Source organism: Caretta caretta, chromosome 1 (assembly GCF_965140235.1).
Source record: "Caretta caretta isolate rCarCar2 chromosome 1, rCarCar1.hap1, whole genome shotgun sequence".
Classification (NCBI taxonomy): Eukaryota; Metazoa; Chordata; order Testudines; family Cheloniidae; genus Caretta; species Caretta caretta.
The window spans coordinates 49114397-49140213 of record NC_134206.1 but is presented as its reverse complement, the minus strand read 5'-3'; the positions used below and the strand labels follow the sequence as shown (position 1 = coordinate 49140213).

The 25817-nt window shown below is 41.9% G+C and overlaps 1 protein-coding gene across 10 annotated transcripts in view; it reads left to right on the top strand.

Moving 5' to 3' along the window:
• Nucleotides 1–25817, top strand: part of LOC125635479 (NEDD4-binding protein 2-like 2) — a 103581-nt gene that overhangs the window by 19778 nt on the left and 57986 nt on the right. For 6 of the 10 annotated variants that reach the window (XR_007356289.2, XM_048847215.2, XM_048847223.2 and 3 more), the window contains 3 exons: nucleotides 6979–7067; nucleotides 7481–7557; nucleotides 16816–16959. Coding sequence is in view for 9 of the 10 variants with exons in the window: in XM_048847215.2 (XP_048703172.2) it covers nucleotides 6979–7067; nucleotides 7481–7557; nucleotides 16816–16959 (310 nt within the window). In the remaining variant the exon portion in view is untranslated. Of the gene's footprint in view, nucleotides 1–1533; nucleotides 1843–6978; nucleotides 7068–7480; nucleotides 7558–13268; nucleotides 13422–16815; nucleotides 18199–25817 lie in introns of those variants that run through there. The other 4 variants (XM_048847230.2, XM_048847267.2, XM_048847277.2 and 1 more) reach the window with 4 other exon arrangements.

Here is a 25817-nt window from a genome sequence, read left to right as displayed (position 1 = left end):
GGTTCATCAATGGCTGTTAGCCAGGATGGGCAGGGATGGTGTCCCTAGCCTCTATTTGCCAGAAGCTGGGAATGGGCGACACGGGATGGATCACTTGATGATTACCTGTTCTGCTCATTCCCTTTGGGGCACCAGCCATTGGCCACTGTCGGAAGACAGGATACTGGGCTAGATGAACCTTTGGTCTGACCCAGTATTGCCGTTGTTATGTTCTTAAGTTGTTTACAACATTTTCTTACACATCCAGACCTCATCACAGTTTTCCATGCCACTGTGTTTTCTGGATTTGGTTACTGAAAAAGCTCTGATTTGGGTCACACTGAAAAAGTCTTGTGTACTCCAACTAGTGCAAAATATGGTTTCCTGCATGCAGGAAATGTATTACAGAAGTTTTCATAGTTTTCTAGTTCATTTCTTGATATCGAGCAGAGTTTGACTTTAATCTTGAAAAGCTTTACTTATTCTAGATCTTAGCTATAGAAAAAACAACTTTTCTCCCAGTGAGCCAGCATGGTGAATGAGGTCAGCTGAAGTGCTTGAGAGATTTAGATTCTAGATTTAAATGTTAAGTAATAGAATATTCTCAGTTCAAATTTTTTTTCCTGTGTTGGTCAGCAATAATCTGGTATGTTGGCCTTATGACACAGTGTTTGATTAGAAATTGTTTTGGAAGGGAATTTTGTTTTGGAGAACTGTAATTTTTTTCTTCTAGAGGAGGGCAAAAAATGTACATTCTTAAGTGTTTTTTGTCCCTGAGACATGTTAGAGGGCATTTTATAAATAAAAATATAAATAAAGGCCACCAAACAGCTGTCATTTGATAATGATTTTTAGTCCTTTCTGACCTGAGACTAGCTCAGACTAGTGACCTAGAGGTGAAAAGCTCTATATCTCCTTATCCATTTATCTAAGTTATCCAATATTTCTGTATTTCAATATTTAATAGGAATACTGTTCCTATTTTCTGAAGCTGGGGTGTGTGTGTGCAGTACCAGAACAACTCATTACCTTCAGTTTTAGCGTGCAGTGAATGCCTTTATACAGCTTTGGGTGCAAGCAGCTATTAATTACATCATTATGTAGGTGTTGGGGAGGTGTATACATTTATTCATAGACTTGCTAAAGTACTTGTAGCCCTACACATGTATATAAGCCTTGAATACTACTTATACTAGGATTACAGTGAAGAAAGCAAAAATGAAAGTACACTTCCCAAATGAGGAAATTAGTCAGTCAAGAATAAGGAATAAACAAGGTCAGCTCCCAGACTGCTGCGCTGGGCGTCACAACATGGGGAGTAGATGGCCAGCCCTCTGTGGAGACAGAGGTGGTTAGGGACTATTTAGAAAAGCTGGATGTGCACAAGTCCATGGGGCCGGACGAGTTGCATCCGAGAGTGCTAAAGGAATTGGCGACTGTGATTGCAGAGCCATTGGCCATTCTCTTTGAAAACTCGTGGCGAACGGGGGAAGTCCCAGATGACTGGAAAAAGGCTAATGTAATGCCAATCTTTAAAAAAGGGAAGAAGGAGGATCCTGGGAACTACAGGCCAGTCAGCCTCACCTCAGTCCCCGGAAAAATCATGGAGCAGGTCCTCAAAGAATCAATCCTGAAGTACTTACATGAGAGGAAAGTGATCAGGAACAGTCAGCATGGATTCACCGGGGGAAGGTCATGCCTGACTAATCTAATCGCCTTCTATGATGAGATTACTGGTTCTGTGGATGAAGGGAAAGCAGTGGATGTATTGTTTCTTGACTTTAGCAAAGCTTTTGACACGGTCTCCCACAGTATTCTTGTCAGCAAGTTAAAGAAGTATGGGCTGGATGAATGCACTATAAGGTGGGTAGAAAGTTGGCTAGATTGTCGGGCTCAACGGGTAGTGATCAATGGCTCCATGTCTAGTTGGCAGCCGGTGTCAAGTGGAGTGCCCCAGGGGTCGGTTTTGTTCAATATCTTCATAAATGATCTGGAGGATGGTGTGGATTGCACTCTCGGCAAATTTGCGGATGATACTAAACTGGGAGGAGTGGTAGATACGCTGGAGGGCAGGGATAGGATATAGAGGGACCTAGACAAATTGGAGGATTGGGCCCAAAGAAATCTGATGAGGTTCAATAAGGATAAGTGCAGGGTCCTGCACTTAGGACGGAAGAACCCAATGCACAGCTACAGACTAGGGACCGAATGGCTAGGCAGCAGTTCTGCGGAAAAGGACGTAGGGGTGACAGTGGACGAGAAGCTGGATATGAGCCAGCAGTGTGCCCTTGTTGCCAAGAAGGCCAATGGCATTTTGGGATGTATAAGTAGGGGCATAGCGAGCAGATCGAGGGACGTGATCGTTCATCGTTCCCCTCTGTTCGACATTGGTGAGGCCTCATCTGGAGTACTGTGTCCAGTTTTGGGCCCCACACTTCAAGAAGGATGTGGATAAATTGGAGAGAGTCCAGCGAAGGGCAACAAAAATGATTAGGGGTCTGGAACACATGACTTATGAGGAGAGGCTGAGGGAGCTGGGATTGTTTAGTCTGCGGAAGAGAAGAATGAGAGGGAATTTGATAGCTGCTTTCAACTACCTGAGAAGTGGTTCCAGAGAGGATGGTTCTAGACTATTCTCAATGGTGGAAGAGGACAGGACAAGGAGTAATGGTCTCAAGTTGCAGTGGGGGAGGTTTAGGTTGGATATTAGGAAAAACTTTTTCACTAGGAGGGTGGTGAAACACTGGAATGCGTTACCTAGGGAGGTGGTAGAATCTCCTTCCTTAGAAGTTTTTAAGGTCAGGCTTGACAAAGCCCTGGCTGGGATGATTTAATTGGGGGTTGGTCCTGCTTTGAGCAGGGGGTTGGACTAGATGACCTCCTGAGGTCCCTTCCAACCCTGATATTCTATGATTCTATGAAATTTTTGTAAAGCTGGAAAGGTAATTTAACGTTATCCATGTCAGAGCACTTGAGAGTTACCTGATACCTATTTTACAAAACTACTAATTAGATTTTAGCTCAGAGTGAAATTTTAGATTCCAAAATATTAATTTGAAAATTAAATTTACAGATTGTAACTGATGCTAAAACAATTTATATATTATAATTGTATATTGCATTTAAAACACTGTTAATAATGTAAGGTTGCAAAGTCAAGTAGTCAAACATTAGGAAATAGCAGAATTATGGTTGCTTATGCAACTTTAATTTGACCTCCTTGTGCATATGTATTATGCTACTGTCTTTAATTACGTTATCATTGTCACAGTTACAGGGTGACCTGTACTTGAGTCCCTCTAGTGCACCCTTTCAGTGATAGGCTTCACTACTACAACTTAAGTAGCAACATGCCCTCTTCTCTGATAAGGTACTGCTTACCCAAAGTGCTTTTCATGGTATTTTCAACCAGAATGGCTGGGACCTTCCTTTCATGAGACCAAAGGCCTGCTGGCACCTTGTCTCCAAGATGAAGGATGCCAGGGTATCTCTGATATATATTGATATAATAGACCAGTCATTTGTTCTTCAGCTGTAAATAGGGTTTTCTTTTCTCCTCCCCCCAACCCCACATGCTGTTCACATCTTCCTCTTGATTTCTTCTCCTGAAGTCCCCACAATCTCTTCAATGGTATTTGATTCAGTACGCAAATAGATTTCCATTGTAAGATACAGAATACACAGTGGTGAGACAAGGAGATAAATGTCTCCTACCTCATGTCTGGTGTAACCTTTCTTAAGGTATGTCACCTCCAGGTGATCTGTCTTTAACTTCAAGGCATAATTCACAGTTACATATACATAGCTCCTTACATATTATTCACACATACATTTCACAATGATTATGATGAACAGTGGCAGGCTTTCAGTAGAAACCTGGCATGACAGTTTTTGGTGAATGTAAATACCAGAACCAGGGGATCCCTGTAACCCTTATGCACCCCTGTGTCCTCTGCTAGTTGGCATCAAGAGGTCCTTGGGTCACACACACAATTAGTGGCAGCCTCTGAAAAGTTTCATTTAAGTGGCTTGCCTAGTAACACATAGGAAATTCATGGGAGAAGCAGTGATAGAATCCAGTTCTCCAAGATGACATTTGTGGGGAGGGTTAGCTCAGTGGTTTGAGCATTGGCTTGCTAAACCCAGGGTTGTGAGTGCAATCCTTGAGGGGGCCATTTAGGGATCTGGGGCAAAAATTGGGGGATTGGTCCTGCTTTGAGCAAGGGGTTGGACTAGATGACCTCCTGAGATCCCTTCCAACCCTGATATTCTATGATTCAAGTGCTTTAAGCATGAGACTGTACAGTACAGTACTATAGTTGGGAGGTTCCCGCGCCTTACCCCAGACAGGCACTGGTACTGGAAACAGTGAGGCAGGCAAGGAGGCTGAAGGTGCTGTAGACTAGGAGAAGCACATTGTGCAGCAGCGGCAGCTTCCCCTACTCTGCAAGCACCGGGGCGAGGGGCTCAACCCTCGGCCTGCCCACTCCACCCCTTCCCCCAAGCCCCCCCTCTTAACCCACCTCTTCATCCCCTCCCCCTCTTCCCCCATTACGCTGCATGCCGCATCCTCGCTCCTCCCCTGCCTCCTTCCCGCGGCAATCAGCTGGCTTGCGGCGTTCAGGAGGGAGTGGGGAGGAGCGAGGACACGGCGCCCAGACTCCCCCTGTCTCCTGCCCTCAACAATCAGCTGGTTTGCAGCATTCGGGAGGCAGGGGAGGGTGGGGGAGCCTGCGTGCCAAGTCCTCGCTCCTCCCTCCCCCCTCCTGAACGCCGCAAACCAGCTGATTGCTGCGGGCAGGAGCCGGGGGAAGGCGCCGATCTGTGGGTGTCTGCCAGCGGGTGGGAGGCGCTGTGGGGGGGTGTAGGGGGGCTGCCCCTGGCTGCCCATATTCATAGGAGCCGGATAGGGGACGTGCTGGTGCTTCTGGGAGCTGCGTGGAGCGGGGCAAGCCCCCATCCCCGCTCCCCAGCTGGAGCAGGGCAAGCCCCAGACCCTGCTTCCCGCTGGAAGCTCGAGGGCCAGAATAAAATGTCTGGAGGGCCAGTTGCGGCCCCCTGGCTGTAGTTTTCCCATCCCTTTTATAGACCCTTTTGTCCTTCCCCCTCTCTGCTCCTACTCCTTTCCCCTAGATACTTCTCACATTTCTCTATTTCTGTTCACCACCACACCATTCTCTGGGCCATTCCATTTGCTGTTATCCCTGCTTCCACTCACTCGCTACCAGGCTACTCCTTCCAATTTCCTTCTTACTCCTTTTTTGCATTTGAGTCAGTCTTGCCTCCTCTTTACCACCACATGTTACCTAGTGGCTAGTCCTTACTGGAATACTGCATTCCGTTTTGGTTTCCACACTTAAAAATGGATTTTGATGAATTGGAAAGGATTTAGAAAAGAGCTACCAGAATGATTTGAGGTCTTACAGTGAGACTAAAACTCCATTCAACAAAGAAAGTTCACTGGTGATACTTGATCTGTCTATAAGTATCTATGTGGGGAAAAGATTTCTGGTAGTAGAGGCCTTTTCGGTTTAATACAGAAGCCATAACAAGATGCAGTGACTAGAACAGTTGTTCTCAAACTTTTGTATTGGTGACCCCTTTCACACAGCAAGCCTCTGACTGTGACCCACCTCCCCCTTATAAATTAGAAACACTTTTTTACATTTAACACTATTATAAATGATGGAAGTGAAGTGGAGTTTGGGAGTGGAGGCTGACGGCTGGTGACCCCCCATGTAATAATCTTGCGACCTCCCTGAGGGGTCACGGCCCTCAGTTTGAGAACCCCTGAACTAGAAGCTAGAATAAATTAAGATCAGAAACAGGGTGCAGATTTTTTTTACAAAAAGGTTAATTAGCTATGAGAACAATTTACCTAGAAATAAGAACGAGGAGTATTTGGCACCTTAGAGATGAACAAATTTATTTGGGCATAAGCTTTAATGGGCTAAAACCCGCTTCATTGGATGCATGCAGTGGAAAACACAGTAGGAAGATATATACAGATACACACAGAGAACATGAAAAAATGGGTGTTACCATACCAACTCGAACAAGACTAATCAATTAAGGTGGGCTATTATAAGCAGGAGAACAAAAAACTTTTGTAGTGATAATCTGGATGGCCCATTTCAAACAGTTGACCAGAAGGTATGAGTACCAGTAGGGGAAAAAATTAGCATGGGGAAATAGTTTTACTTTATGTAATGACCCATCCACTCCCACCCTTTATTCAAGCCTAATTTAATGGTGTCCAGTTTGCAAATTAATTCCAGTTCTGCAGTTTCTCGGTGGAGTCTGTTTCTGAAGTTTTTTTGCTGATACAGACTAACACGACTACCACTCTGAAACCTGTTACCTAGAAATGTGGTGGTTGAAGTCTTTAAATCAAGATGGAAGGTCTTTTTAAAAGATATGCGCTAGCTCAGCCAAAAGTTCTAGGCTTGATAGTTTGCAGTTATTCATATAGGATTTTTATTAATGGATATATTAGTTGCTGAAAGCAATAAAGTAACTTAAGCATAAGTTTTTCTAGAAGCATTTTCATGCCATCTCTGTCACAATAAATGTGTATTCCATGTAATGTGGCCCTTGTAATTATTATTCTAGGAATTAACTGTAAAAGTAACGATAAAAGTTCTTTAGCCAACACTCTTCTTGTCTTGTTCCCCATAACAAATGCCTCCGTAGCTGCTTATTAGGAATCAAGAAGGAAATAGGCAGTTTTCCCTGTTAACTATATAGCTCTATTAGCACTTGTCTGTGTTAAGCAGATTACTGTTTGTTGGTTTACCCTGAAGCTGTGACCGCCTTATTTAAGTGGAATCTAATTAAATAGAAATCCAGTTTAGATTCCTTAATTAATCACAACATACTAATGCAAACCTCTTGTAGAACAAAAATGCTTGTCATCATTTTACTTGAAATAGACAGAATATTCATTCCAATTTTTCACTCATATATTGAGGGTTGTATTCTAATCTTTATTTACTGCAGCAAAGCAAGCTATGGAACAGGGAAGATCTCCAGTTATAATAGACAACACTAATACTCAAGCCTGGGAAATGAAGCCGTATGTGGAAACGGTAAATATAGCTACTGTGTAATTAAATCCATTGTTGTTATACTGTGTTGTTTTTTTTTGCAGACCTACCTTCACAAAGCATGAATGCAACTACTTTGTCTAGTAATGGGTCTTCCTTGTTGACATTCCTTTCTCTCCTTGAACAGGCTATTTCTTTGACATAGCCACTAACAGGTATGGGGATAGTCTAGTTTGGATTGACTTGACCTAATGTTTTTATCCTAAGATGAAACCTAGAGGTTGTGGGGTAAGTGATCTAAAGTTCAATGGGCTAAGACTGCTTAGTATTTAATTTCAATAAGTCTGTTTTTCATTAGTATTTTTTCTATTTAATGACGTTATGTTTGTTGCAGCATAAACTAGTATAATAATGTTACACCTATCATGCATACTGTATTTCTTTATTTGCTGTAGGCTCTAGGGAAAGGCTACAGAGTGGAATTCCATGAGCCAGACACATGGTGGAAGTTTGATCCTGAGGAGTTAGAAAAGTAAGACTTGTGTTATAGTAGCCATCATAGTTATTTTCTTTTGTATTGTGGTTTAATTTAAATTTTTCTCAGTACTTCAATAATTGCTTAGGTGCTTTACTGCTAACGTGTTTTCTAGTATGTACTGACTTCTGTTAATATGTATGTAAATATACTGCTTACATAAATATCAGCTCAGGAATACACAGAGGACCCTGTGTCCTGGTCCCTTTGAAATCAACAGCAAAATTCCATGGACTTAAGTGGAAAAATAATCAGGCCCATAGGACACACTTCCTTACACAGCGGATGATTAACCTAACCTGGGAAGTCATTACTACAAGATGTGACTGAGGCCATGAGCATTTATATAGATTAAACATTTATATTGATAAGAACACCAACAGTTTAATTAGGTAGGATAAAACATTTTACAAGGAATATAAATCCTCATGCCTAAGGGTATAACTCCATTCCTAACTAGTGGGGATTAGGAAGAAAATTTCCATATGAGCAGGTTATTCCATAATTGTCCATCACAGTGTTTCTTGAAACTTTTTTCTGTGCCACCCCATGCGCCCCTCCCCCCCAACCCCCCCAATCATCGGTAGTAAGTACTGTCGGAAACTTGATACTGGATTAGATGGACATTTGGTCTGATCTGTTATGGCAGTGCCCATTTAATTTTGTTTGTTAATTTCTGATGTTTGTCATCCACTCCAGATCCTCTTGAAATCTGTGGGATGTCAGTGCATGCCAGGCAAACTTGGGAGAAGTCAAATGGATGAAGATGTTCACTGTTTTTTCCCCATCTCTTGTTGACATGGTATCATTTTAGGGCTACCAACAAAGTGATTGGGTTGACTTAGCCTTGCAATGGTATGTTAACAGGGGATAAGGAAAAAATAGTAAGAACATTCACCTTCTAACTAGATAGTAGTCAGAAGAGCACAACATTTGGTTTTCTTGTTTTGGTAACTAAAAATATTAAAATTTAGATTCAAGCATAGTGTATATAAAAAGAATAATAATTACTAAATACTGAGAAATTGCATGCATAATCTCACTCAAATTAAACTAAATTCTTAATGACCAAGTATCTGAACTCTTTCAAAATGTAGGTTATAATGAAAACTTACATAAAGAAGTGTAATGGCTCTAATACAATACTGGAGTGAAACAAAAGAAGGAATCCCAATTCAGTATCTCATCAGCTCTTAATAGCTAAGCAGGGTAGGATCTAGGTAGTACTTATATAGAAGGTCATCAAGGAAAATGCAGGGCTGCTTAGGAAGTGGTCTTTGGTGGTTCCGTAAGACATTCTATCCTCAAAGTCAGTATTGAACAGGTGTGCACTTGTCAGAGGGACTTTATTGTGAGAATCAACATCTTACCAGTTAGTTCTGATCACATGTAATTATAAAATAGTCCATGAAATTATTTTGCAAGAGTTAAGGACGTTAACTCTGGCAACCTGGCCAGATTCTTCTCTTGGTAATTACACATTACATTTCTCCTGCAATTGGGTACAGTATTTGTGTGAAGTGTTGCTCTACTCTGTTAAACAGTTGCTGTTTCTCCCTCCATAGAGGCCTTCATTCCTTCATTCATATAGGTCGAAAGTGAATGGCATGTGGAGGTACAAAATTGCAGTTCCTTGCGCTGGAGAGGTTCATTGTGCTTTGGGAGAATTTACAATAGGGTAATGGCAAGTGGTAGTTCTACTATCCCGCTTCTTCAGGTTTTATGCCATTGGAGGGCAGCCTTAAGCTGCAGTCAGTGTTCCTTAGAAATTCTGTCCGTGGACACTGTTGTGGGGATGTACTGAACTAATGCATCAGCAACTGTGGCCATGCCTCCTCCACTGTCAGCACCACTTACCTTTGGGGCCTTACTGGCTTTCTGCAGGTGCCTTCCTCAGTACAAATTCTTTGCAGCTGCCTGTGCCACTGGACACTGCCCTTTGTCCCCACATCCCTTACCAATTCATACAACGAAAGACTTAAAATAGGAGCGACCACATACTAATTCTGTGGTAGGGACTGAATTATTATGGCATTGAGAATCAGTGAGTTGGGAGCAAAAGAATGACTGGCAAAATCAGAAACATCAGCCTCCATTTTCAACAGAAGGGATCTAGATGGACAAGGGTGGCAGCAGAAATGAAAGCCTCTTTTAGCTGATTGAATACATGTTGACTCTCCCCAGACCAGACAAATCAGGCTCCCTTTTTCAGAAGGGCCACTGGGGGGCTACTGGTATCGAAATCTCAGATGAAACACTGGTAGAAGTTAGCAAACCCTAAGAATCATTATATGCCCCAGACATCCCTCGGAGTGGCCCACTCTGGGATGGTAGAGACCTTATGTGAGTCCATAGGCCCTCTGGGGAGGCAGTGTAACCCAGAAACTCAACTATGTTCTGATCAAATTTGCATTTTTCTAATTTAGTGTAGAAGTGGTCTGACGTATTCTTTCTTGAACATTGTGTACATGCTGGTCATTCTGATATTTGTTTTCAGAGAAGATCAGGATGTCATCTAAGTAAATTACTACAAAATGGTCCAACATATTTCTGAAAATGTCATTTATAAAATGTTGAAAAGTAGCAGGGGCATTGTGTAGTCAGAACAGCATCACAGTGCATTCAAAATGTCTATACCAGGTGCAGAATGTAATAGTCAACACACAGGTGTAGGAAACCATCCTTCTTGGTGACAAATAAAATTGGAGTCCTGCTCGAGGACTTGGAGGAGCAGATGAACCCCTTGCAGAATCTCTTGTAGGTAGCTTCTAAGGGCCTGCAGCTTGGGTTCTGAAAGGGAATAAATATGTCCCAAAGGAATTTCCACTCTGGCCTGGATATGTATAGGGCAATTATAGGGCTGACAAGGCAGCAAAATATTGGTCCTCCCTTTTGTCAAAAATATCAAATAGATCCTGATACTTTGCAGGTATAGCCACAGTAGTTGAGGGGCGGGTTGTGTCTCATCAGGCCCCTCCTAAACTGCCTTAGCCTGGCTTGGAGAGAGACAGCTTCAACAAGTACAAGATGGGGGCTGCCTCTTTTCTCGGACTGAGGTTGAGACAGCAGGTCTGACATCAGTGCAGAGAAGTGAACTTGATCATGCTAGAGCTCCAGCAGTTGTGGGGGTCATGAGTGGTTAGCCAAGTGATGCCAGAAATAACCAGGAAGAGGGGGAAATGGACTAGGCCAAACCAAAAGGTCTCCTGGTGGTCCTGGATAGTGGTGACTTCTGAAGGAGCTGTTTCTCATGTAACTGGGCTGGAGGAAAATAGAGATCCATTGACCGCTTCAATGAGGTCTGGGATGGGATTGACTCATGTTGATATCTGGTGTTGTGAGATGCTCCTGTGTCCACGAGGGCTTCCAGGTGGACATCTGCCATGGCCGGATGTCTTAAGTGGAGCGGGAGCCGAAGGTGGAGCATCGCCACTAACGGTACCTGTGAAGAGGTACTGGTGTATCAAGCTAGATCCAGGGGAAATACATCACCCCCAACCAGAACTCCTGTAAAAGGTGGAGGGCTGGTATTTCCTTGCTGGGAGACGAACCAACCTTTAGCTGGGCAGCTTGAGCTGTAATGTCTAGTTCTGCCACAGTAAAGGCATAGGCCTGCCAAGTGGCATTGGTTCTTTTCGCCATCAGAAAGGCTGGATCAGACAATGCCAAGTTGCATGGGCTCCGGTTGCGGCAGGAGGTCAGTGGGGAGTCTGGGCATGAGTGACTGAGACTGAGGTATGGTCAGGGCACCGTTGCCTTTTCCTGGCAACGTTCCCGTAGCCGGCTATCAATTCTTATATTCAGGTTGATCAGGGGTGCCAGTCTGGCCAAGATTTCTGCCCAGGCCACTTCGTCCTTCTCTTCATCACTCAGACCACGCCAGAAGTGGTGGTGCTGCGTAGCCTTGTTCCATTCTGTGTCAGCTGTGAGGCAGCAGAATTTTGTGGCATAGCTAGTGACCAGCTTGTGGCCTTGTCTCAGGGCTTGAAGTGCTGATTCTGCTGTATGTATCTGCTTTGGGCCATCGAAGATGGTTGTCATGGCCTGGACAAAGTTCTTAAACTCTCCCAAGAAGGGACTGGCTTACTCCAAAAAGGGGGAAGCCCAGGCAAGTACCTCTCAATCAGGAAACTGATGACGAGCCCCACCTTGGCTCTATCGATGGAATAGGTCTGTGGTCTTATATGGAACAGGAGTGGCATTGGTTCAGAAACCCATGAGAAGCCCTGTGATCCCCATTGAACTTGTCTGGGTGGGGAATCATAGTACTGGAAGAGACTTCGAGAGGTCATCTAGTGCAGTCCCCTGCACTCATGGCAGCACTAAGTATTATCTAGACCATTCCTGACAGGTGTTTGTCTAACCTGCTCTTAAAAATCTCTAGGGATGGAGATTCCACAGCTTCCCTAGGCAATTTATTCTCGTACTTAACCACCCTGACAGGAAGTTTTGCCTAATGTACAACCTAAATCTCCTTTGCTGCCATTTAAGCCCGTTGCTTCTTGTCCTATCCTCAATGGCTCCATGTCTAGTTGGCAGCCGGTGTCAAGTGGAGTACCCCAGGGGTCGGTCCTGGGGCCGGTTTTGTTCAATATCTTCATAAATGGTCTGGAGGATGGTGTGGATTGCACTCTCAGCAAATTTGCGGATGATACTAAACTGGGAGGAGTGGTAGATACGCTGGAGGGCAGGGATAGGATACAGAGGGACCTAGACAAATTGGAGGATTGGGCCCAAAGAAATCTGATGAGGTTCAATAAGGATAAGTGCAGGGTTCTGCACTTAGGACGGAAGAACCCAATGCACAGCTACAGACTAGGGACCGAATGGCTAGGCAGCAGTTCTGCAGAAAAGGACGTAGGGGTGACAGTGGACGAGAAGCTGGATATGAGTCAGCAGTGTGCCCTTGTTGCCAAGAAGGCCAATGGCATTTTGGGATGTATAAGTAGGGGCATAGCGAGCAGATCGAGGGACGTGATCGTCCCCCTCTATTCGACATTGGTGAGACCTCATCTGGAGTACTGTGTCCAGTTTTGGGTCCCACGCTACAAGAAGGATGTGGATAAATTGGAGAGAGTCCAGCGAAGGGCAACAAAAATGATTAGGGGTCTGGAACACATGACTTATGAGGAGAGGCTGAGGGAACTGGGATTGTTTAGTCTGCAGAAGAGAAGAATGAGGGGGGATTTGATAGCTGCTTTCAACTACCTGAGAGGTGGTTCCAGAGAGGATGGTTCTAGACTATTCTCAGTGGTAGAAGAGGACAGGACAAGGAGTAGTGGTCTCAAGTTGCAGTGGGGGAGGTTTAGGATATTAGGAAAAACTTTTTCACTAGGAGGGTGGTGTAACACTGGAATGCGTTACCTAGGGAGGTGGTAGAATCTCCTTCCTTAGAAGTTTTTAAGGTCAGGCTTGACAAAGCCCTGGCTGGGATGATTTAATTGGGGATTGGTCCTGCTTTGAGCAGGGGGTTGGACTAGATGACCTCTTGAGGTCCCTTCCAACCCTGATATTCTATGATTCTATGAAAGGTTAAGAAGAACAATTCTTCTCCCTCCTCCTTGTAACAAACTTTTATGTGATTGAAAACTGTTATCATGTCCCCTCTCAGTCTTCTCTTTTCCACACGAAACAAACCCAGTTTTTTCAGTGTTCCCTCATAGGTCATGTTTTCTAGATCTTTAATCATTTTTATTGCTCTTCTCTAGACTTTCTCCAATTTGTCCACATTTTTCCTGAAATGTGGCACCCAGAACTGGACACAGTATTCCAGTTGAGGCCTAATCAGCGTGGAGTAGAGCGGAAGAATTACTTTTCATGTTTTGCTTACAACACTCCTGCTAATACATCTCAGAACAGGGGTGAGCAAACTACGGGCCACATCCAGCCCGTCAGAACTTTTAATCTGGTTCTGGAGCTCCTGCTGGGGAGTGGGGTTGGGAGCTTGTCCCACTCTGGCTGGGGAGTGGGATCAGGGTCTTTCTGTGTGTCCCCCCTCTGGTTCCTACGCATGGGGGTAGCCAGGAAACTCCGCATGCTGCCCCCGCCACAAGTGCCGCCCCCAGCAGCTTCAATTGGCTGGCGATGTGGACGGGGCAGCGCTCAGAGCCGCCTGGCCAGCGCCGCGCCTCTGCATAGGAGCCAGAGGGGGGCATGCTGCTGCTTCTGGGAGCTGTGGGGGTGGCGTCTGCGATCACGGCAGCGCTCAGAGCCGCCTGGCCAACGCCGCACCTCTGCATAGGAGCCAGAGGGGGGACATGCCGCTGCTTTCGGGAGCTGCTTGAGGTAAGTGCCTCCCAGAGCCTACACCTCTGAACTCGCGCTGTGGCCCAACCCCCTGCCCCAGGCATGAGCCCCCTCTTGCCCTCCAAATCCCTCAGTCCCAGCCCAAGCACCCCCCTGCACCCCAAACCCCTCATCCCCAGCCCCATCCCAGAGCCTGCACCCCCAGAGCCAAACCCCCCCGCCCCCGTTCCCCAGCCTCCTGCCCCATCCCTGATCCCCCTCCTGCCCGCCGAACCCCTCAGTCCTAGCCTGGAGCACTCTCCTGTACCACAAACCCCTCAGTCCCACGCTGGAGCCTTCACCCCCTCCCCCCTAATCCCCAGCCCCAGCCTGGAGCCCCCTCCCACACCCTGAACTCCTCATTTCTGGCCTCACCCCAGAGCCCACATCCTTAGCCGGAGCCCTCACCCCCTCCCACACTGCAACTCCCAATTTTGTGGGCATTCATGGCCCGCCATACAGTTTCTATACCCAGATGTGTCTCTCAGGCCAAAAAGTTTGCCCACCCCTGTCCCAGAATAATGATCGCTTTTTTTTTTTTTTTTTTTTTTGGGCAACAGTGTTACACCATTGACTCATATTAAGCTTTTGGTCCACTATGACCCCCAGATCCCTTTCCACAGTACTCCTTCCAAGGCAGTCATTTCCCATTTTGTATGTGTGCAACTGATTGTTCCTTCCTAAATGAAGTACTTTGCATTTGTCTTTATTGAATTTTATCCTATTTACTTCAGACCATTTCTCCAGTATGTCCTGATCATTTTGAATTTTAATTCTATCCTCCAAATTACTTGCAACCCCTCCCAGCGTGATATCATCTGCAGACTTTATAAGTGTACTCTCTATGCCATTATCTAAAAAAATCATTGATGAAGATATTGAACAGAACCGGACCCAGAACTGCAGGACCCCACTCGTTATGCCCTTTCAGGACCCCACTCGTTATGTGAACCACTGATTACTCTATGGAAATGGTTTTCCAACTAGTTTTGCACCCATCTTATAGTAGCTCCATCTAGGCTGCATTTCCCTAGTTTGTTTATGAGAAGGTCATGCGAGACCGTATCAAAAGCTTTGTACTGTTTAAAAGGAATGAAATGGTTGGAAGAGAGGTAACCAAGCTTAGTGGCCAGGTTAGGAGCTAAATTATCATGTTTAGAGGGGCTAGCCGAGAGCCAGAGACTAGGAACCAGGGGCAGAGCAGTGATCAGAAACTGAATGCCAAGTGCAGGGAACGAGCCAGGAGCCAAGGGGCAGAGCTGTGGTCAGAAGATGAATATCAAGTCCAGCGAGGAAGCCAGAGCCAGGAATCAGGAGTCAAGGATGAGAGCCAGAGTGGAGGCAGGAGCCAAGAGCGGAGGCAGGAGCCAAGAGCAGGGATTAGGAACTGGGAGCCATGATTAGGAATCCAGGAGCAGAACCAGAGATGAGCAACAGGAGGCAGGAGCAGGGATTCAGAGTAAGGGCTAGGAGCAAGAAGGGAGCTGAGAGCAGGAATAGGAAGCAGGACTAAAAACACAGGTGCAGCTATGGAATGCTGTGGAGCAGCCAGGAACCCAGGGTTGATGCAGTGCTTGTTTAAGACTAAGTGCTGAAGTCTTCAGCCAATCTGGGTTCATTAGCGAGTCAGCCAAATCCAATGAGCAGGGTCTGTGTTCAACTGTGGGTCCCTGACACACCCACTCAATGATATGGCCCCCATCATGGTTGTATTTAACAGCACCGTAGTATCTGATAGGTAAATAGAAAGAAGAGTCATCTTAGAACAGTATACACATATTGTCCATATTAACAGTATGTAAGATATTGCAAACCCATGCAGTATCTTTGGGGTCCATTGTTTTAAATACATGGTTTATGTATGATTGTGTTCTACTCCATGGGGGAGGATTATCATAGCTCCTCTGGGAATTAAAAACAGTGGGTGATGACTAAGGCAAATCAGCCAGGTTGTAACCCTCCCAGAGAGGTACCATCTCCTGGAGAGGCTCACATATACTATTTCTAAGCAGATTCTCCGAAGACTAACGGACAAAGAAAGGACTTTTGGTAAATAGCCTGAGTTTAAACTGATTCGGGGCCTTGTTTCTGGTCCAGCAAACAGACAGGAGCTGCTGTCACAGCGGGGCCCTATCCCTTGCAGAAGGATTGGAAAGACTTTAGCCTACTTGGGCCCCATAAGACAAATGGGTGACCTCTGGTAGGCTGTTTGTTTTTACATGTGTATTTACCTGGTGAACAAATGTGCTTGCTTAGAAAAAGCTGTGTGGTAACCCGTAACAGCTGGCATTAACACCACTCATAGGCCTTGAAGAGAAAGCAAAGCATAGGTCTTGGTCTTTTTAGGCAGACTGGCTTGCTGCTATTATTGCAGTAGAAGACAGGGAGCTGTGCAGCCTTAAAACCACTGGTCGGGGGGGAATGAGATGCAGGTCTCTGCTCAAGAGAGGTGATGACTGGGAGCCAGAAACCTTGAAGTGGGTGCCCCCAAGGGACCACAGAGGGGGAAATACAGGTGCAGTTGCTCTGAAACTATGACAAAAAGCACCACATTACTGTATAAAGGAAAATACTTTTGTTTTATATTTTTGAAGTATATATATTTGTATATTTGTACAGTATATACAATGAATTGTGTTAAAAAGATGTAATACAATTTGGATATTATAAAATGGTAAATACTGTGTAATTAAATCTGAACTTCTACACACTACAGCATATTGTTTTTCAGAAGTGTGTAGTCAGTTGTAGTGAATTTATTTCAAAACAGTAAGCTTAAATATAGTTGTAGTGTTGGAAAACCCGATGTGATCCTTCTGGATCTCGAAAGTGGGCAGAAGATTAAATTATGGCATTTGACAGTTTGGATAGATGGAGAGGATAAAACACACGATATTCTTCAAAAGTTTAAGAAAGACTGCAAACATACAAAAAGTACCAAACAGTTTATTTAAATTATTATTTTTGTAGGAGGAATAAACACGGGGTCCCTCGTGAGAAGATTGCTCAGATGTTGGAACGATATGAATATCAAATGTCCATCTCTGTTGTAATGAATTCAGTGGAACCTCCTCACAAAAACACACAAAGGCCACCTCCACAGCGAAGACAGAGGTGGGGAAGCTGTATAGACTCTTGGAATTCTTTCAGTGTTTCAAATAACCGATAACTCAGGTTACATTCAACTAACACCAGTTTGTTGATCACTCTTTTAAAAATATTAGACAATGGACTTTCTCCTGAGGTTTAAATAGGCTTAATGCAATTAAAGGACCATTCTCTCTTGGAGATTGTTCCATTAAACAAAGTTTTGGAGGCTTAAATGTAAATAAAATTTAATATAAAAATGTATGTTAAATGTTTTTACAATCTCTATTTATTACATTTGTACTAACTTTGGTTTTGGATAGTGTAAAGTAAACAAGTCTTCCTTTATAGTTGGGTCTCAAATAATGTTATCTACAGAGGATATTGTTGAGCAGATTTTTGTTTTTGTTCTTTTTTTGAGGAAGTCCTAACAAAACTTAGGAAACAAAACTGTTTTTTAAATAGAACTCAGAAAAGCCCAGAGTTATAAGTTATGTGTGTAGTTATTGCATTTTAACTATTTCCACTGCATTTTAATATTTTATCCAACTTTTATCCAGGTTTTTATACTGAACAATCATGTTTTCTATTTCTTGCTGGATGCTTGTTCATTTTAATTGGTATCCAAAATGTTGTCACACTTATAACCCAGATTTCCTTTCCTCTTCCCTTGGTTTCCATCTTCACTTTTGGCTCAGAGTCTCATCCGGCAGTGAAATCAATGTGCTGCAATTGCAGTATTCACCAGCCTGAAATTACAAACCATGATTTGTCTTAAATTTGTTTGCTATCTACTGAAATACCAAATGTAGTTGTGCCTTGAAATTACCTAAATTTATTTTTTGAGATTTTTGTTGGCATGAAAATGTACAGCTGCATTTCTTTAAGTTTACAGCATTAAGATGCTTAATTGGAACTGAGTCTTTTGGGGCTAAGTGTTCTTACTGGGCAAAGAAAACAGAATACTTAAAATATTAATCTCTCAGGGATCATCTGCAGTTGGAGTATGTGCAGTTGCACCAAGTAGGTACAGGTGGACGGTGGTCTCAGTTCTGTAAAACCACATTACATTCTTTTCAGGATTTTGACACAGGTAATATTCTCTTCTTAGCAGATGCCTAAAACTGAGCCAGCATGGAGATTGATCATTTTATTGCCATAGATCCTTTTTACCTTAAGCTTAAACACTGGTATGGTAGTAAGTTTTAAATTTAATGCTTGCATTTTTTTGGTCCCTGGACTAATAAAGTATCTCTCTGTCTGTTACTGCTGCCATTGTTTTAGTAGTCCAATGTAAGTCTGACAAAATTAGTATTTTGTTCTTATGTTTTATCATTTTATATTAATGAAAATATTACTTAAACAGCAGTTGATATAGTTAATGTTTAGACTGTGCCACATTGGATTTTCTGTTGTGTGTTAAGAAACGTGGGGGAGATCTTGAGGGCAATTTTTTTCAAGAATCTTTGTCCATTGGATAAATAGATCTTCATTTAATATTTAATTCTGTTCTTCAAAGACAATTGTAAAGAACTTGGTTGTGTGCAGTACTATTAGAATAAGATAGCAATTATATTGCAGACACCAAGATGCATTTTTTACTTTTGTGCAATGAATGGTTAAGTTTATAATGCCTCATTGAACATGTTTATACTGTAGAGATATGATGGCAGAAAAAAAAATCAGCATTTTACAATGGCTGCTCAAGTAAACTGCCCAAAGCAAACCTCATTAATTTCAAAGAATGTAATATGGTATCAATTTGTACTTCTACAATAAGGGGCTAAGCACACAAGACATCTACAGGTAATGGGATGAATTTAGTGATCTTTAGATACATTGGCTGTCTACATGCTGTCTGACTGATGAGAACCACAAAACAAGTTTTTAAATCTGAGGCTTTTTCTAGAAAAGTGGTTGATGCAATTAAGACTTCTGTAATTGTATAGGAAACTATAACAAAACAACTCCAAAACCAAAAAAAAAGTATTTATTTGAAAATTTGCATTTAAGATATACCTCAGTCTTCCATTTTTAAGGTTTAGGTATGAAATTACAGTGTAGTTAGTCTGCTATAATAGATCTTGAAAGGGAGAAACAAGACTTTAAATCGGTATGTACCGTTAAAGTACACATCCTATGGGTTCCTGTTATGTTTTGTATTGTGTAATCATGATATTTGAAAATTGGCCCTAATTCATTTTTAAATATTGGAAAGTCTTAGGTCAGTATGCTTTATTGTATTAAATAAAAATATGAAAATAAAAATGTCAGCAATCACTGGGTAGAACTCTAAAAGGTGCAGCCTATTTGCTCTATAGGATTTATAATATATAAACACTTAATCATGTTTTCTTATTATATGTTTAAACCTGATTACATGATTAAAGGGACACTCGGGTTAAAAATGACTATTTAAAAAACAATAAGTTTCCCTGTGTGGGTTATTAGTAAATTTGATTATTAAAGCTGAAATAGTTGGATAAATTTAACATTTTTTTAAAATTTTTTTTGCATATTCCTCAACTTGGAGGATGAAACTAGATTGTTCAGTTCTTGTTCATATTCAGTTTTCCCTTTGATCAAACACCGCAGGAAGGTGTTTAAAAATCAAACAAAGTTTTTATTAACATTTAAAAGGGAAAAAAACTATTTACATTTTCTATTGTATTAACAAGGGATGTTTTTTCAATTTTTAAATAAAATCTAAATCTTGGGTTTAAAAGTACCTGACTTTGTCCCTTCCATGGCACAATGTGCATTTGTCTCCGTCATCATTTATTGGGAGTCCAGATGTGCAGTGCAAACTTTTAGGACTTTATACAGCTGTCATTCTAGTATTCTAAGAAGAGTATATCATCAGGCCCCATTATAGTGGCTTTTGGAGGGGAACATTTGAACCTGTAATGGGGTCAGGTTGAATAAACCATTAAATCATTATTTCATTTCTGAGAAAGGGAATATCAGAAAAGTTAAGGGGAAGTTGTAGATGCCTTTGGATGGCTGCATATAAAAATACATGTCAAATCACTTGGGCTCTCGATTAATCACAATTAACTCACATGATAAACTCAAAATAATTAATCACGATTTAAAATATTAATTGCGATTAATCACAGTTTTAATCGCATTGTTAAACAGTAGAATACTAATTGACATTTATTAAATATTTTTGGATGTTTTTCTACATTTTCAAATATACTGATTTCAGTTACAACACAGAATACAAAGTGTACACTGCTTACTTTATCTTTTTTATTACAAATATTTGAGCTGTGAAAATGATAAACAAAAGAAACAGTATTTTTCAATTCACCTCATACAAATACTGTAGTGAAATCTCTTTATCGTGAAAGTGTAAGTTACAAATATAGATTTTTTTTGTTACATAACTGTACTCAAAAACAAAACAATGCAAAACTTTAGAGCCTACAAGTCCACTCAGTCCTACATCTCATTCAGCCAATTGCTAAGATAGACAAGTTTGTTTACATTTATGGGAGATAATGCTGCCCACTTCTCATTTTCAAGTGACATTGTAAATAAGAACAGGCATTCACATGGGACTTTTGTAGCCGGCATTGCAAAACAGTTACGTGCCAGATATGCTAAACATTTGTATGCCCCTTCATGCTTTGGCCACCATTCCAGAGGATGTGTTTCCATGCTGGTGATGCTTGTTTTAAAAAAAAAATGCATTAATTAAATTTTGACTGAACTCCTTGGGGGAGAATAGTACGTCTCCGACTCTATTTTACCCGCATTCTGCCATATATTTCATGTTATAGAATCTTGGACGATGACTCAGCACATGTTCATTTTAAGAACACTTTTGCTGCAGATTTAACAAAACGCAAAGACGGTACCAATATGAGATTTCTAAAGATAGCTACAGCACTCAACCCAAGGTTTAAGAATCTGAAGTGCCTTCCAAAATCTGAGAGAGATGAGGTGTGGAGCATGCTTTCAGAAGTCTTTAAAGAGCAACACTCTGATGCGCAAACTACAGAACCCGAACCACCACCAAAAAAAAAAAAAAAATAAACACTCTGCTGGTGGCATCTGACTCAGATGATGAAAATGAATATGCGTTGGTCCGCATTGCTTTGAATTGTTATCGAGCCTAACCCATCATCAGCATGGATGCATGTCATCTGGAATGGTGGTTGAAGCATGAAGGGACATCAAATCTTTAGCGCATCTGACATGTAAATATTTTGCGGCACCGGCTACAACAGTGCCATGAGAACACCTGTTCTTACTTTCAGGTGACGTGAACAAGAAGCGGGCAGCGTTATCTCCTGCAAATGTAAACAAATTTGTTTGTCTGAGCAATTGGCTGAACGAGAAGTAGGACTGAGTGGACTTGCAGGCTCTAAAATTTTACATTGTTTTATTTTTGAATGCATTCTTTTTGTACATCTATATTTGTAAGTTCAACTTTCATGATAAAGAGATTGCACTATAGTACCTGTATTAGGTGAATTGAAAAATATATTTTTTTACAGTGTAAATATTTGTAATCCAAAATAAATATAAAGTGTGCACTGCACTCTGTATTGTAGTTGAAATCAGTATATTTGAAAATGTAGAAAACATCCAAAAATATTTAAACTATTATTGTTTAACTGTGTGATTCATCGTGATTAATTGCAATTAATTTTTTTAATTGCTTGACAGCACTACATAGCACTAGAGAGCAACAAGGTCCATTGCACATCGGAGTAGAGCACTAATATAAGATACTGGTTTTAGAAGAATAATCTGCAGTTAGTCATCACAATTTTGTTTTTAAAAAAAATCAGGATTTGGTAGTTAAGGAAAAATGTTTGAAATTTGATAATCTCTTAATTATTCTAAGATTTTTGAGGTGGTTTTCTATATAAACATATTAGGCAATAAATAGAAATACACAACTGAACTAATGTTTTAAATGCACTTTTTGGTTTAGTGGGGCTTAGTTTTGAAGACTTGCATCAGCATGCTTTTGTTTTATTATGAAGCAATTGTGGAAAACAGTATTTTAAATTAGAGTCTGCAAATCATCAAGGTTGAAAATCCAGACTTTAATTCAGTCTCTTTCTGTGGTTCTGTACACCTATTGTGCAATTTTAAATTTGTACAATGTGATGTATATCTAAGTGTTTTGATAAGAAATTTTATTAAAACTAAAAGTTTGAAATACGATTTTGTTTTCTTTTTAGTAACGGTTTTAGTCATTTGCAAGTTATTGCAGTGAAGATGTTTTTGTAGTCCGTGCTTGAATTGTTTAAAATATTTGAATTATAGTGTATTTCATAAGTTAACATTCTATTAAATACACCCCCTTATTGTATCTTATTCACAACCACTTGTATTACTTTTTCTTCAGTTTTCATGTTTAGTTATCAACGTAAATATCCTTAAAGAAGGCATGGAAATCATAGGAAAAAGTCAGAATTATTTTCTGTGTCCCAAATCTTTGTACACTTAAACATGAAAATACATTACTACTTTGAGGGGAAAAAAAAGTTTTAGGAAGCCTCATTTCACTTACCATTGTGATTGTTAGTTTCTCTAGCCCATAATAAGGTTAGAAAATTACTTGGTTTTGTTGTCAGTTTACATCAAGATATTACAGGAAAAAATAGCCAATGACTGGAATCTGATATGTTTTTGCAAGGATTTTGCAATAACTTAACCTTCAGCTTTTAAAGGAAGTTGGGAAGTTGACACTGAGTTTTAGTTTTCACTTGGAAATTTTTGTTTAAATTGTGAGGTTTAATTCTTGTCTAAAAGGTTAAAAAACAATATACAGGCATCTTCTATGTTTTTGGCCTGTCTGGAACTATAATTCATGGGTCATGGTTATGTTTTTGGTATAAAAAGCACACAGATGAAAGTAGGCTAGTATGTATGAAGAACATATTACTTTTTACAGCTTGGCATGTTACCAGCATTTTCTGTAAAGCTGTATTCTATCTCCTCTGTAAACCTATATTTTAGGGTAAGTGCAAAGGTGTGGTAAGTGTAAACAAAATGAAAATGCTCTGCTGATTGTGTAGTATGTATCCTTTGTTATATTTTGTTTTTTGCTATGTTTTATTTCCTTGTCTTTTGTATATCTGTATCTGCTGGGGATATGAAAAGTCATTGTAATGAGCACTAATTATAAATAATATCAGAACATTATGCCCTTCATGCCAGAAACTTTGCCCTCTTTTTTGAGTCTATATCCTTAGGAGTGCTGCACCATAGGATGTACATGTGTCTGTGTGCTCACAATCGGAGACTGCAAATTAATGTCCTCAGACCTGCACAGAGTAGCACCTCGTGTGTTGAACAAGGGCATATAGGGAGGCGTGAACCCACCCCCACTCAGTTCCTTCTCATCTGCCTGCAGTTTGAGATAGAGAGTTCTGCTCTCTGCTGTATTCACTTCCTGCCTTCACTTTGTGAGTTCTTTACTTTATTTGTTTTCGTAGTTTCTTTTCATTATCTATTTTCATTTGATATCCTTATTTTATTTATCTTGTATCGGTTGAGGGATAGGGGGCTCTTTCCCCTTCTCTTTTTTTGATCTTTTATTTGTGTCAGAGCACAATTTGTTTAGCTGTGGGGTCTTGGGCATAGGACCTGAGAGATTTGCCACATGCCATTTTCCCATAATGAGGAACACTCCAGCTACCTGTGGTTTTTGGGGACCCTCACAACCCTTCTGAATGCAAGGTCTGTCTGGGTTTGGAAGGCAGATGCAAGAAAGACAGGGAGAATAGACAAGCTCCTATTAATAGAACGTGCTGTAGCTCTGGAGGAGTCTGCTTCTCCTCCCTGTACATTGACCTCTACATTTCAAGCTGCCTCCGTCCCAGTTTGCTGCCATGTCTGCAGCCCCGGACAATAAGACTTTAAAAAGAAGAAAACATACCTTTCCAACCAAGGAAATGGAGAAAAGGGGCAGGTCACCCCATGAGACTCACTGTCGGGAGACCTCTTATTCCTCTAAGGGTACAGGAGAGGCTCTGACTGAGTCCAATACCAAAGGAGAAACACAGTTTTGATATACCTACCATCAGAGCTGCTACTATGGCAGCACTGTCTGATACTTTGTAGCACTGCGAGATGCACAGGGCTTCCATCCGTTTTCTGCTATCTGTATCTCACTGTACCTCTGAAAGGGGAGATGACTCTACAGTTTACCTCAGTACCACAAAAGCCTCCATGTCACAAGCCAGTAACAATCCAAACTTTATGTGAAAGCCCTCCACCTCCTTCCAGGTTCCTTTCTTCAGAGGATCTCATTATCTCTGATGAACCTGTGTCGGCAAAGTTGGCAAGATCTACCACTGCCACCACCTTGGTACCACTACGAAAGCAGCAAGTTGAGACTTGTTTACGTCTCAAGGCTTCGGTACCGGTTAGGGGAAGTTTCCTCTGATTCAGAGATCTTGGTATGGGGATACGTACCCTACCCTCATGAGTCCCTTTCATGAAGAGGATCCTAGAGAACTTACCAGGCATCGTAGGCTCAGAGATTATGATTATCATTGAGGTCCCTTCTTTTATCCCCTTCCCCATTAGGATTACTGGGACCTATGGGGTACAGCAACCAACTCCATCAGGTGCCTAAGAGAAAGCACTGGCACCCACCAGTACCCTACCAGCCACTGGCACCTACAAATCGTCCTATGGTACTGTGTGCATCTGTCCCACACACACCTCAGTACCACACGATTCTCCAGTGCCGGACAATATACAGGAAGAGCAAGAATCTCGGGCTGAGGAGATCTCCCCTTAATTTCCAGACGAGACAGTAATGTTACCACCTCTCTCTTACACTGATGATTTTAAGACCTTCCAGGACCTCATGAAAAAACTACTGGATTTACTTCAGATCCCACTAGAGGAAGTCCAAGAGTCAAAACATTACTTGATGGACGTCCTGAACATCAGTCCCCAGAGAAAGGTGGCCCTACCCATCAGTGAGGCTTTATCATCTGCTGCACATAACTCTTTGGCAAACGTGTGCCACAATCCCATCAACCTGTAAGTGGACAGATGATAAATACTACATCCTACCGAAAGGCATGAAGTACTTCTTCTCCCACTCTAACCACCATTTCCTTTTAGTGGATCAACCAGTGTAAGGAACTGTCAAGCTTACTCTAGATTCCCTGTCAGATGCAGAGGGCCTAAACAGCTGGAGTTGCTGGGAAGGAAGAGCTACTCATCAGCCACTCTCCAATTATATATTATGAACTACCAGACCCTGGCAAAATACGATTTTAACACACACTCCAAATTTACCCATTATATTGAGCACGTGCCACGAGACCAGAAAGATCAATTTTGGTCTGTCATCACTGAAGGGAAGTTGGTTGCAAAAGCCTCCCTGCAAGATGTTGTAGATGCTGCTGACACAGCTTCCAAGTCCATGGCCATTGCAGTAGTTATGAGAAGAGCATTCTGGTTCCAATCTTCAGGTGTTGCAAGGGATGTACAAAACACAGTGTAAAACATCTTGCTTGAAGGGCCCAAGCTCTTCAGCAAACATACAGACTCCTCTCTCCACATGCTCAGGGATTCCAGAGCAATGTTGTGGTCACTGGAAATTTATTTACCTGCAACAAAAAGGCCTTTAAGTAGATTCCAACCCACTCAAAGATCAAAACCATTCCAGTACCATCAGTGCACTTTCCCTAAGCCTCAGGAGCCCTTCAGGAGAGAGGCCAGGATACAAAAACTGGGGCCTCCATTCCTACTTCTGCCCAATCAGCCCCTCCGTCTAAGAGGCACTTTTGACACCTCGGTCTAGAGCATCAACTAGTTCACTCCACTGGATCACATGTTCTGTGACTACCTCTCCTTTGGAGAAATCACACTACTTACTTGTCTGGAGTACCTTA